This window comes from Mizuhopecten yessoensis, unplaced genomic scaffold, assembly GCF_002113885.1.
Source record: "Mizuhopecten yessoensis strain PY_sf001 unplaced genomic scaffold, ASM211388v2 scaffold716281, whole genome shotgun sequence".
In the NCBI taxonomy this organism is placed as follows: Eukaryota; Metazoa; Mollusca; class Bivalvia; order Pectinida; family Pectinidae; genus Mizuhopecten; species Mizuhopecten yessoensis.
Window position 1 is genome coordinate 439,989 of NW_018480038.1, and position 12,897 is coordinate 452,885.

A 12,897-nucleotide genomic window follows, 5' to 3' on the forward strand; every position below is an offset into this window, starting at 1 on the left:
TATAGTGTTATCTATATAGAGTTGTTCTGTATGGTAGAGTGTTATCTATATAGAGTTGTTCTGTATGTTATAGTGTTATCTATATAGAGTTGTTCTGTATGGTAGAGTGTTATCTATATAGAGTTGTTCTGTATGGTATAGTGTTATCTATATAGAGTTGTTCTGTATGGTAGAGTGTTATCTATATAGAGTTGTTCTGTATGGTAGAGTGTCAGCTATATGGAGTTGTTCTGTGTTGTTAGCTTAAGAGTTGTGCTGAGTTTTACTGCTTGCTATAGCATTATTCTGTTGTTTTGCAGGGTTTACCAGGGAAATGTTAGTCCCTTAAATATATCCTGGAAAATGGACTTAATGGACAGAAGAAGTGCAAACCGATATTAGCACTTCTTCCATCCATTAAGTCCATTTTCCAGGATATATTTCCTATGCTCTGTCAACTAAAAATGTGAATATGAGAGTCCTCTTGTGCTGGTAAAGTGTCCCATACTGAAGTTGAGCATCATGTCCCATTGTGTACAGAGTTATGGCCCCTTATTCAATGTGTGTCACTTTTTCCACAGCAGAATTTAAGACAGATTCTTGCAGAATCAACATCAATCTCTGAGGTTCATGATTTTAAGAAAATGAAAATACAATGTAACACAAATTTTCGTTATTAATTTCTCTAATTTTGCAAGCTATATCCCTTAGATTGCCTTTAGAAAACATGCTTTCTTTGCATGCTTTACAGCCAGATAGATGACGTTATAGTGTGTGCTTGCTTCGAGATATTTGTTTGCTTGTTGTTTTGTGTTAGATGTCACCATTCACAGATTGGTAATGGCCATCACTGTATTCATCACTTCATTTGTGTACCTTCATTTTCAGGGCGACTCATTCCTCCAACACCCTGATTCCAATTCTGTTCTGGCAGAAAAACTCCAAGAAAATGAAAACATGGTCAGTTGAAAATATTTCTTCATTTTATTTCATGAAATTCTCTTCTATATTTGATATACCAGTGTATACAACGTAATGAACTACATTGGTAAACTTAAATCTATTGTAATACTTGTGTCTGTCTATCTGCCTGCCACATTCCTTTCTGGAGATTATCTCAGAATCCAGAAGTCTGAAATTTCACATGGTAATACATTGTTGTATGTAGATGTGGAATAGAGTTTCAAAGTTCCTAAGGGCAAGGTCGCTGTTTCTAAAATTAGAAAAAGGAAGGATTGACAACAGGAAACACAATGTATTCCCGTTTGACCTTATCAGTGTTCGTTTTGGTTATAAACAATATTTGATAGATAGCTAATGTGAATAATGCAATATTGATAGGATCCCGAAACCAAAGATGGCCACCAGTCGGGCACACATAGGGGCTCTATGGCCACCAGTCAGGCACACATAGGGGCTATATGGCCACCAGTCAGGCACACATACTGTAGGGGCTCTATGGCCACCAGTCAGGCACACAGGGGCTATATGCATGGCCACCAGTCAGGCACACATAGGGGCTCTTGCTGACCAGTAGTGTCGGACATTGTTACTGTTTTATGACCAGAATAGGCAGTATAAGTACCTTCTACAGTGGATTGGTTCTTTGTAAGTAAGAGGCTTTCCCATTGTAACTGTAATTATGCATATATTTTATTTTCGATTAATAAACCCGGCTAGAGTTCTGATTTAAACCTGAAGGTTTGAAGAAGATGATGATATAAATATACAACATTATAAAACATTTGGCATACATATGATGGAACATTCAGTGCAGGAAGGGGAATAACTCCAGTCATCTTATAAAGATAAAACCCTTTATATAATAGTGATGTATATATGCTAGCTGTAGATAGATGAATAACCAAGCACATTACTTCATATACAGTATATACTCACTGTGTGATATATATATATATATAGTCATATTTAAAGTGTGAAAAGTATATTTAAAAATGAGATATTTATAATCATAGCTGGAATACTCTTGGTTTAAAGGTTTGGTGTATATGGTCTCTTGTTCATAATTAGAGGCAATATTGCTGAATTGTAATAATAAAGTTTCTGGCTTTCACACAGGTTGACAAGCTGACACAGACATGGATAGATAAATGGAGGGAGGCTCACGAGGCTATCAGGGTAAGGAAGGGAGCACCTGGGTCTGGTGGATAGGAAAAAAGGTCTGGTTAGAGAGAACAGGAATGTGAAAGGATGGCTTTGGAAGGAGTATGGATTTAGGAAGAGGATAAAGCTCTGAGAGAAAGGAGGGTCTATTGGAAGCAAAAATGGCCGGGGGAGGAAGCGATGGTTTTGGGGTAATGGATCTGATGATGAGGGGAAGGGGACTGATGGTGAGGGGATGGGGATTGATTTGTGAAGCGAAGGGACCTGATGGTGAGAGGAGGTGACCTGGTGGTGATCATGAGGGGATAGGGATCTAGTGGTGAGGGGATGGGGACCTGGTGGTGAGGGGATGGGAGGCCTAATGGTGAGGGGATGGGGACCTGGTGGTGAGGCGATGAGGACTTGTTGGTGAGGGGATGGGGACCTGGTGGTTAGGGGATGAAGACCTGTAGGTGAGGGAGGGGATGGGGACCTGGTGCTTAGGGGATGGGAACCTGTTGGTGAGGGGAAAGGGACAGATAAAAATGTTTTGCTGGAGATGTGACTTGTCGTGGTGTACGAGAGAGGGAAGGAGTCTGAAGTAGGTGGAAGGCCTTTGCCAGACTGGATAGTCAGTCACGAGGAGTTGATGGGCAATAGACAGAAAGCAGGGTAGATTAAAAATGACATTAAGATGGTTTGTATAAGCCTGATTGTCCATGGGTAATGTATTTCACTGAAGTAGTTTGTTGTTTGTTACAGGACTCGGACCTCAGTATCCGGGGTCTACGGGGTAAGAGTAACTCTATGGGGGTGCTGATTGAGTCACAGATGCCTCACCTGGTTGGCATGGATGACGATATCCTGAGTACAGGTGTGACCATATACTACCTGAAAGTAAGTATGCTTTATCTATAGAAAGAGCATTCATAGAAAAAGTCATTATTTTATCAATTGTGGTCCTGTCACATTATACTCACGATAGGTTACTAGCGTACTTCAATTAAGTTTGATAAAATGTCCAGAGACAATAGGGAAAGTTTGTTTTCTTGCTGGTGGACTTCAATACACAAGGGAGTATCAACACATGTACTTACCTTTGATATTTTTTCATGGGGTAGAAACTGTTTTACTTAATCTAAAACTTTAAAATAACAAGACTTGGCAAGAATGAATCAAATGTCATCAGTATAAAATCATTCGATGTACAAAAGTTGTTTCCCTAAGATGTCCTGAAATGAATATTAGCTGTATATCTTTACAGGAGGGAAAGACCCTGCTCGGGCGGGATGACGCTGACCGAGAACAGGATATAGGTATGTACATGCCGGGGGACAAAGATAGGGTGTTTTACTGAGTATATACAGTGTAGTTTGTGATACTGAATACTCACCGCGCCACCATTTTGTATTACTTAGCTATACTTCTTTAATTTTAAGAATCTACAGAGACTACCTAAGTACAAAGTGTACAGTTCCATTTATATTTTGTGCTATTACAGTGTTGGGTGGGCCATCAGTCCAGAAGGAACACTGCTTCATCAAGAACATGATGGGCAATGTCATCATGCACCCCAACAGGGGAGCTAACTGTGCCATTAACGGCATTGAATGTCGAGGACCAACTCGTCTGAAACAGGGTAAAATCTTGCTTACTTACCTAATTCTTTTTTTAAATAAATGTTTCAAGATTCAATGTTTTGATGATATGAGGGCTTTTTATGAGATTGATTGTATTAAAAATGATTGTTTCTTAACTGTATTAAATCTGAATTTGGTCGACAAACTAGAAACTGCAATATTGTTTTACCTGGGATATTTGGTGTTTGGTGTGATGAAACTGACCAGATTTGATAATAATGATGAAGTTTGTATTATATCAGAAATAATTAAAATGACTGAATCATTGGCCTGTTTTCCTATTCCAGGTGATTACATCTTGTTGGGTAAGACCAATATGTTCCGCTACAACAACCCTGCTGAGGCGGCCAAGCTCAGGATCAGTCGACAGGTTTGTGAATCTCTCGTCTAGATTTAAGTCCTCAACTCTGTATGTTATTTAACAAAGATGTCAACATTTTAAAACACATCAACATAATCCCACAATCATCTTTAATATTTGTGATTGTGACTTTGAAACAAATTACTCTCTACTCTTTACTGTTTAGATATCAGCTTGTCAAACTTCATACCCGGTATATGTGACCTTGACAAACTGTACTCTTTAGATATCAGCCTGTCAAACTTTATACCCTGTAGATGTGACCTTGACAAACTGTACTCTTTAGATATCAGCTTGTCAAACTTTATACCCTGTATATGTGACCTTGGCAAACTTTACTCTTTAGATATCAACTTGTCAAACTTTATACCCTGTAGATGTGACCTTGACAAACTGTACTCTTTAGACATCAGCTTGTCAAACTTTATTCCCTGTAGTTGTGACCTTGACAAACTTTACTCTTTAGATATCAGCCTGTCAAACTTTATTCCCTGTAGTTGTGACCTTGACAAACTGTACTCTTTAGACATCAGCTTGTCAAACTTTATACCCTGTATATGTGACCTTGACAAACTGTACTCTTTAGACATCAGCTTGTCAAACTTTATACCCTGTATATGTGACCTTGACAAACTGTACTCTTTAGACATCAGCTTGTCAAACTTTATTCCCTGTAGTTGTGACCTTGACAAACTTTACTCTTTAGATATCAGCCTGTCAAACTTTATACCCTGTAGATGTGACCTTGGAAAACTGTACTCTTTAGATATCAGCTTGTCAAACTTTATACCCTGTAGATGTGACCTTGGCAAACTGTACTCTTCAGATATCAGCCTGTCAAACTTTATTCCCTGTAGATAGATGTGACCTTGGCTGGCGTTGTACTTCCATTTTTGACCTGGCATTACAACTCGCTTTTTTAAGTCTTCACAATTCATCTTCATGTTTGATCTACGGAGCAACAATTATACTACATGTATAACACTGTAACAGGAAAGAGAATAGTGTGCTTTCACCGGGGATCGAACCCTCGATCTCCAAGTTCCTAGTCGGACGCTCTACCACTGAACTAAAGGGATATTCCCTCTAGCTCGAAGCTAGAAGGCGACCGTAATCCTATGTACAATTGAACCCTCCCACAACACATTAGAAGACTGGAAACGCACTCACAAAAACCACATCATCAACCTGGTATACAAACTGTTTTAGAAGATACAGGAAACCATTGATAATTTATTATAGTACTGTGGCAGTATGTAAAATAGGAATTTTGTAAATATTATAGTTTTTATCAATAAAAAAGCACTACATCATCAAAACTGACGAAGCATATACTTCTTTCAGCTATTTTATCACAGTTTTCTTTTTCTTTTTTAGAATTTGGCAGTAGCTGGCGCAGTATCACAGGAAAGCCTAGACCTCTACGACCCGTCCTCACCAGACACAGAACGACATGTCCACCCTCTCTATGCTCAGTAAGTCACTCAGAGTGATCTCCCCTTGATTGCACATTTTCAAAAGTTATATATTGGGTTGTTTGTTTTGCAGTTTTGTTTTATTTTGGAGTCAGGTTTTTTCCTTTCATTACATCATGCAGTTTTGTATCAACATTTATATTGTATATGTACTTGATAAGAGTGATGAGGGTTAACCTTAAGAAAGCAAACTATGGTATGTAGAGTTAAATACAATTGTGTATGTTAAGTCTACGTCTTCATACAAACATTCACATACAGCATTGATATCGTATTTATTGTTGTAAATAATACAAATGTGTGACTTTTTTCGATTTAAAGATAAATTTGAAAAAAATCATGTTACATTCAACAACAAAAGTGCTGCATTTTTTACTTTTAGCATGTTTCTCTCCAGTTTTCTTGGTGAATGAGATTTGTTTCTTGTTATACACTTTGCATTATGAGTTTTTGGGTTGAACAAAGGGCAATAACTGTGTATGCAGTGCTGCATGGTTTGACATTAGTCTAACCCCACCCCGTTTATTTCTTGCACCTGCAGCTGTGATGCGTCTGAGTTATGGTGAGTATGTATCTAACAAGGTTTTAATGCTTGGTGACCGTCTGTTTAGGCTGTAGGGGTGGAGTTTCTACCTTTTTTGTTTTTATTTGTAGAAGGTTTGGATTTTAACTATCAATAGAACCAGAATCTTTCCCACATTCTTTGTCAATAATTGTCACTTCAGATGGATTTTAAATATAGAAAATGTAGTTAATGATTGTAACACCATTTAAAGAAGATTTTAGATAGTTCAAATTTTAGCTAATAATTGACACTGCTCAAAGAAATAATTTTATTAGATTACAAGTTTAGAAGATTTTAATTAGTCTTAGTAAATAATTGTCATACACCTATAGAAAATTTAATAAGATTAAATCTTAGTTAATAATTGTCACTGTACTTAACAGGAATTTAATTAGATTAGACACCAATCAATTTTAAATTGGCTGAATGAAGACAACAGTTACTAATATCATTAAAGTTGGTTAGTATTTTACAGTGCCCTAGATCATTTAATGTTTAACAATCCCAGAAACAGTAACACTGACAAGAATAATGTGCTGCAGTAAAATTTAACTGGGAAGGAATATTGATTTTATAACAAGCATTGACAGGATTCTGATAAGTATTGTTATGTTAATGTAATGTGACATATAGAATTACAGATTTCTAGTATATATGTATATGAATTTGTTATCTTTCTGCAGCAAACACATATCTTATACTTGAATGTTACCGACATTAAGTGTTAGCACAACACGGACACTGTTATATATCATGTATTTATGGAATGTTATATTTACTGTATGGAAAGTTATATTTACTGTATGGAATGTTATATTTACTGTATGGAATGCAATATTTACTGTATAGATCATAATATTTCCTGGTATTGAATGGATCCTTCTGCACGATACAAAGCATGCCCCTTCCATCACATTAAGTTGTATATATATGTACAACTATAACATATAATACTGGTACACATGTTGCGTTGGAATACATGATGTAGACACTTTATGGCTCACTGTTTAAACATTAAGTTGATCTTTATGTGTTGAAGCAGTGAATACCCAATGCCCCTGACTTCTGACCAGTTTTTAGCCCTCACCTGGTCCAAAAGGCCAGTGAGCTTATGCCGTGGTACAGCATCCGTCCGTCCATCTATCAACTTTTCCTTTAAAACACTACTAATCCTAAACGGCTGTTAAAGTGGATTTTGACTTAATTTGGCCTGAAGCATCCTTGGGCAGAGGGTACTCAATTTTGTATAAAAGGAGAGTGTGACCCTCTGGGAAAAGGAGCGGGGCTCAGTATGGGATATTGAGGTAAATCTTTTAAATCTTTCTCCATTAGTAGAATTGGATGGATTTTCAACAGATTTTGTGTAAGGTGTGGCCGCCCTTGGGCAGAGGAGCGGGGCTTATAGGGGAAAATGACGTTAACGTATAAATCAACCCTATTTCATGGGGGAGAAAGCAGGGACCTATTGGGGACTGGACCTCTTGTATAGAATTTCCCATCCATATCTGATACAAACATATATGTGTCCTAGAAGGACAATATTCTATTTGTTTTTGTCCATTTTGATGTCACTTTCTTTTAAAACAGTTTCCAGCTACAAATTCAAATTAAATGAAATAGTATTGAGTTGGACCATGATAACATGTTGTGTTCATCTGCTTCCTCATTGTCAGCACACTTTGTCATCAGATTCCTCATCATAGCCAGTATACTATCCATCTCCAGTTAGGCAGGATCCTGTAAAATATGATCATGTTGTACCCAAGAAACTTATCATCAGAAGCTGATAATATAAAGCTTAATGCAAGGTTTATAGGCAAAAGACTCATCATAGCTTATAGCATGATAAACTATTCATTACATGTATCATTTCCTGCCTTACCTCATGTTCCTTGTGTTGTGGTATCAGAGAATATCGTTAAGCTTTCTGTGTTGTTGCTTTCTTGCCTAATCTTACTGAACTGTCTTGCATTGCTAACATTATAATCTGTTTCTTTCATTGAATCTTTTGCAAATTGACATTCTTAAAAAAAAATCATGAAAACCAATTCAGTTGAAATGTTTCTTTCATTATTTTGTTTATTAACATGCATTAAACAATCATTAATTCTCTCATTTCAATTATTTTTATGCCCCTGCTATCAAATGGGGGGAGGGGGCAGGCATAAAGTGTTGTCATGTCCTTCCCATTCTTTGACCGATTACAGCCATGTTCTAGTTTCATTCATCCCATTCATTTTTTCATTCCTTTAACTGTAAATGGGTTTGCTATGTGGTGGGGCACACATGTATATGTTGTCTGTGATATATAAGTATGGTGATCTATGTATATATGTATTCATGCCTTGCGTATCCCTACATGTGGTCAACATCTGCATGTAGAGATGCATAATTGCCAATCTCGTTGTTAATGATGATTTTTATTTTTTGTATCATCAGCTATATGCTTACTGTTGAAGAATGATATTTTTTTGTTGACATGATGCATTCTGACTTTTTTGTCTTAATATCACAGCTTTTGGTACAGATCAAATGTGTCTTCAGGGGTGAATGAGTTAATATATAATGATCCTGTCCACTTATACCTGTTCCTGTTTAGAGGTAACTCTGGTAAACAAGTAGATAACAGTAGAGATGTTAGTGTAATTAGCAGTTTTAGAGGACTTCACTGATTGGTCAAAGCAAAGGTCACCAGAACATGACCTCTTGAAGATATGTCTTAGATCTAGACTGAGGAGGTAAGAAATAAAAGTATAGGGACCTGTTGGATTATTTTGTTCATAACATATGCGATGGTTTACATGGTTTAGACAACTAACATTTAGATTTAATGGGAAATATATAGCAAAAGGAGAAATTAGGAAGAGGAAATAAGCCTAAAATAAGAAGGGGAAATATAATTCTTAAATAAGGAAGGGAAATATAGCCTAAAATAAGGAATGGAAATATAACCCTAAAATAAGGAAGGGAAATATAACCCTAAAAATAAGGAAGGGAAATATAACCCTAAAAATAAGGAAGGAAAATATAACCCTAAAATAAGGAAGGGAAATATAACCCTAAAATGAGGAAGGAAATATAACCCTATAATAAGGAAGGGAACCTAATATAAGGAAGGGAAATATAACCCTAAAATAAGGAATGGAAATATAACCCTAAAATAAGGAAGGGAAATATAACTCTAAAATAAGGAAGGGAAATATAATCCTTAAATAAGGAAGGGAAAATATAGCCTAAAAAGAGAAGGGGAAATATAAGCCTAAAATAAGAGAAAAGGTTGATTAAAAATGACCCTAAAAATATGGAAGGTGACTATAAACCCAGATATAGGAAAGAAAAACATATGTATAACTCCATGAAATAAAAAAAAGGTGAAATGTCACTGTAGATGAGGCATGAGAAATATAACTCATACATAAGGATGGGGTCTGGTACAGCATTGTGTTTACAATATACTGTGAGATGTGTACAATGCATGTGTGAATTACAACCTACCTGTTTATTGTTTGATGTGTTCACATTTGAAGTCCAGCATGTGCATGCTACCCTTTCTGTTTCAGCCACCAACTAGAAATGGATTTTGACTCTGACCCCAAACGCATTGAGGAAGCCAAGTAAGTAATATACAATGTTTGTCTCTTTACACAGGGGCTTGTAAGTCTAACTATGATAAAAAACTAAAGTAAGTGATAAGCTGTCTTCTTACACAGGTGCTTGTAAGTCTGTCTATGATTGAATACCTAAGTAAGTAATTATATAAGCTGTATCGACACAGGGGCTTGTAGTCTGTCTGTAATTAAATCCCCCAACTTAGTTATTTGTCTTCATACACAGGGGTTTATAGACTTTCTATCGTTCAAAATCCAAGAAAGTAATTTGTTTTGTTACACAGGGGTCTGTCTATGATGACTACATTCTCACTGCGTTTTCAGTTACATAACCACTAGAAGTGGAGACAATGTGGGCGTCAGTGTTATGGACAGGAGATCTAGTGTCACATGTAAAGACTCAGATTTACAATAAATGTACTTGAACCTAATTGATAAAATAATATTTAAACCGGTGAACAGTCAATAGATACTACCTTGAGACATCTATTATACTTAAACCACATAATGCTTTTTGTATGAAGATCTTGCTTCACATGTTGTAGTATCAGAGCACTGGTATTTATCTCTAACCAGGATTTGGTTTGAAACCATTATTTGATTTTCATGCGGTTCATATATCATTGATCTCACCCTGTATAGTTGGGAAACGATACATATTTGGCAGCTGGTCAATATTTACTACTTAACAGCCAGTAATATGTCACAGAATAAAGTTTTATTATTGTTGGACGACACCCAGGTCCTTAGAGCTGAGAGTTAGCCTTCTAAAGAATGTACTGTGACAGGTCCCAATGCTGTACATGTTACTGATGTTGCCTCTGTGACTTGGAAGAAATAGGACTTCTCGATCTGTGTCCATGAGGCATGGGCTTTTTAGAATGGAGTCAAACATTTGTAGGCAATTGTAGATCTGATATTCTAACATTTGTGGATCTCTGTTTAGTCAGAATTCTGTGGTTCTGTGTTTAGCCTATATTTTACCTCTGTCAGTCTCTATTCAGCCTGACCTGTACCTCTGTGTCTCTGAAGACCTCAGCCATGCCTTTGTGTGGGTCTCTTAAACCTGAGTCAGACCTCTTGGAGTCTCTATGGGCATGGTCTAGATTTATGTTAGTATCTGGGCCCCGAGTCAGACTTTGTTGTGTCTGGATATGACCTCTTTGGTCCTGTGTTGGTCTATGTTGGTCTTTGTAGGTTTATATCAGACTTCTGTGGGACACTGGTCCTGAGTCAGATGCTGTAGCCTGTACTACAGGGGATTTTTTTTACTGCTGTTTAATTTTTGTGTCGCCTGCAGCGCAAGGCGACATATAGGTATTAATGCGTCGGCAATGTCAGTTGCACTGTTCGAAACAAGGTTTCCATGCGATACCTTGAGTTCCCTTGGGTTACATATCCATAATACATGTAGCAAATGTGAGGGGCAAATTTAATATTGGGCGAAAACAGATTTTACCATCGAAGGGTGACCATTTACCAGTATACAGTATTACTCTGTACCCCAGCCATATAACAATGTTACAAGTAAACCAAAGTGAATAAACCAAAGATTGTGTATTTTATACCTTCTACATTGGCAGAACTTCAAAAATGTAAATATACAGGTGTTTGACTTTTAAGACCACCTCACTGATAAAGTAAGATATGTTAAAGACCCTCAAGTGTGTCCAGACTTTTAAATCATGTGTTGATTGCAGATAGAAAAGGAACTATTACCCTCATTATTCAGTTACAGAATATGACACACATGAGTGACTGTACAAACATGGATATACTGTAATAACATGTTCATGCTGGTTTGTAAATAACAACCCTGTTTGTTCTGTCCTGATCTGTAAGGTTATAGAAGGGTTCTTTTGTTTCGGTAACAATTCGGTTTATTAAAAACAGAAATATGAGTAGAGAAATGTCGCAAGGTTACCAATATGTTTGTCTACAATAACAAATTGTAGTGGCAACTTTGAAACAGGTGTTGTATGTAGACTGGCCCTGTAAATTGGTAATTCTCTGTGTTTGTCTACAAATTAATTGACATGAAGTGGAAAATTATCAGACAAATCATGATAAATTGGCAACATTTTAACATCACAGACATTTTACATACTCTATAAACCAGGTTTTATATGGGTTTGAGGATGGATACCTAAAAGAATGATCTGGGATTGATTACCTGTAGCTGGTACTGGTAGCTAGGATATTGAAAGTTACCCAGCGGTGTCGGCACATTACGTCGGGAGCTCAGGTCTTATTTCCTATTGATTTGAATAAACTGTGATATTTATGATGAACCATCATGCTTGACTGTTTGTCATGACATACACACATAACACTAAATATGGCTAACTCACCAATAGCTTGTGCGCTTTCAAATAACATTGAAAACATATATATGTATATATTAGAAAGGAGATTTATCTACTTTCTATATATTGAAGCAATGGATTTTAATCTTAAGTCCATACAGACACATTGATAGATTGACTTTACATTGCTAAGTAATCATCACTAGCTGTAAGTGTCTGGGTATATGTGTGATCCTATAGGGTGTCTACATTTATACCTTGCAGGTTTGATTATGTACCGGGACATGTGTGGGTGTTTCAGTGCCACAGTATGTGTGTGTCTGAGGGAATATACATGTCCCTTGGCGGTCTGTCAGCGACCCACCTAAGATGTGGGGATACTTGACTGTGTTATCCTGGGGTGTTATTGACATTGTAAGGGTGGTCAGAAAGGAGATAGTCAGTATTGACCCTAGCACCTTACACTGCCTTAGCACCTGATTGTAGGTGTGACACTGATTCTGGCAGTGACAAATAATGTCACCGGCAACACCAGATCCTGCAATGTCACCTGAATCTACCGGCAACACTTCAATTTACTGACAACAATTGACTACCAGTGATTCTCAGTACACCTGTTACTGTGTATCTGTTTGGTTTAGTTGAGGATTTTAAACTCACTGTTTTGTGGAATCTTTACTGATGCTATCGTAGAATGAGGGACACCAGCTCCATTCACAATCAGTAGGTGGTGGTAATTTGACAGTAGATCTCCATCTGTTGTGTGACCTTGGGGGCTTGTGACCTTGTGACCCAGACTTGACCTACACCTGAAGGTGTGTGCTGGTTCCAGCTTGTTTGAGGTGACACCTCCACAACTA

General features: G+C 37.1%; 1 protein-coding gene across 1 annotated transcript in view; it reads left to right on the forward strand.

Annotated features, from left to right (window-relative positions):
- The window catches only part of LOC110442587, a 111,133-nt gene that overhangs the window by 56,369 nt on the left and 41,867 nt on the right, over positions 1-12,897 (forward strand). The window contains exons 16-24 of the mRNA XM_021486267.1: positions 868-939; positions 2,059-2,118; positions 2,845-2,979; positions 3,347-3,398; positions 3,584-3,721; positions 4,010-4,092; positions 5,461-5,558; positions 6,100-6,120; positions 9,684-9,737. Of these exons, the coding sequence (XP_021341942.1) occupies positions 868-939; positions 2,059-2,118; positions 2,845-2,979; positions 3,347-3,398; positions 3,584-3,721; positions 4,010-4,092; positions 5,461-5,558; positions 6,100-6,120; positions 9,684-9,737 (713 nt within the window). The remainder of the gene's footprint in view (positions 1-867; positions 940-2,058; positions 2,119-2,844; positions 2,980-3,346; positions 3,399-3,583; positions 3,722-4,009; positions 4,093-5,460; positions 5,559-6,099; positions 6,121-9,683; positions 9,738-12,897) is intronic.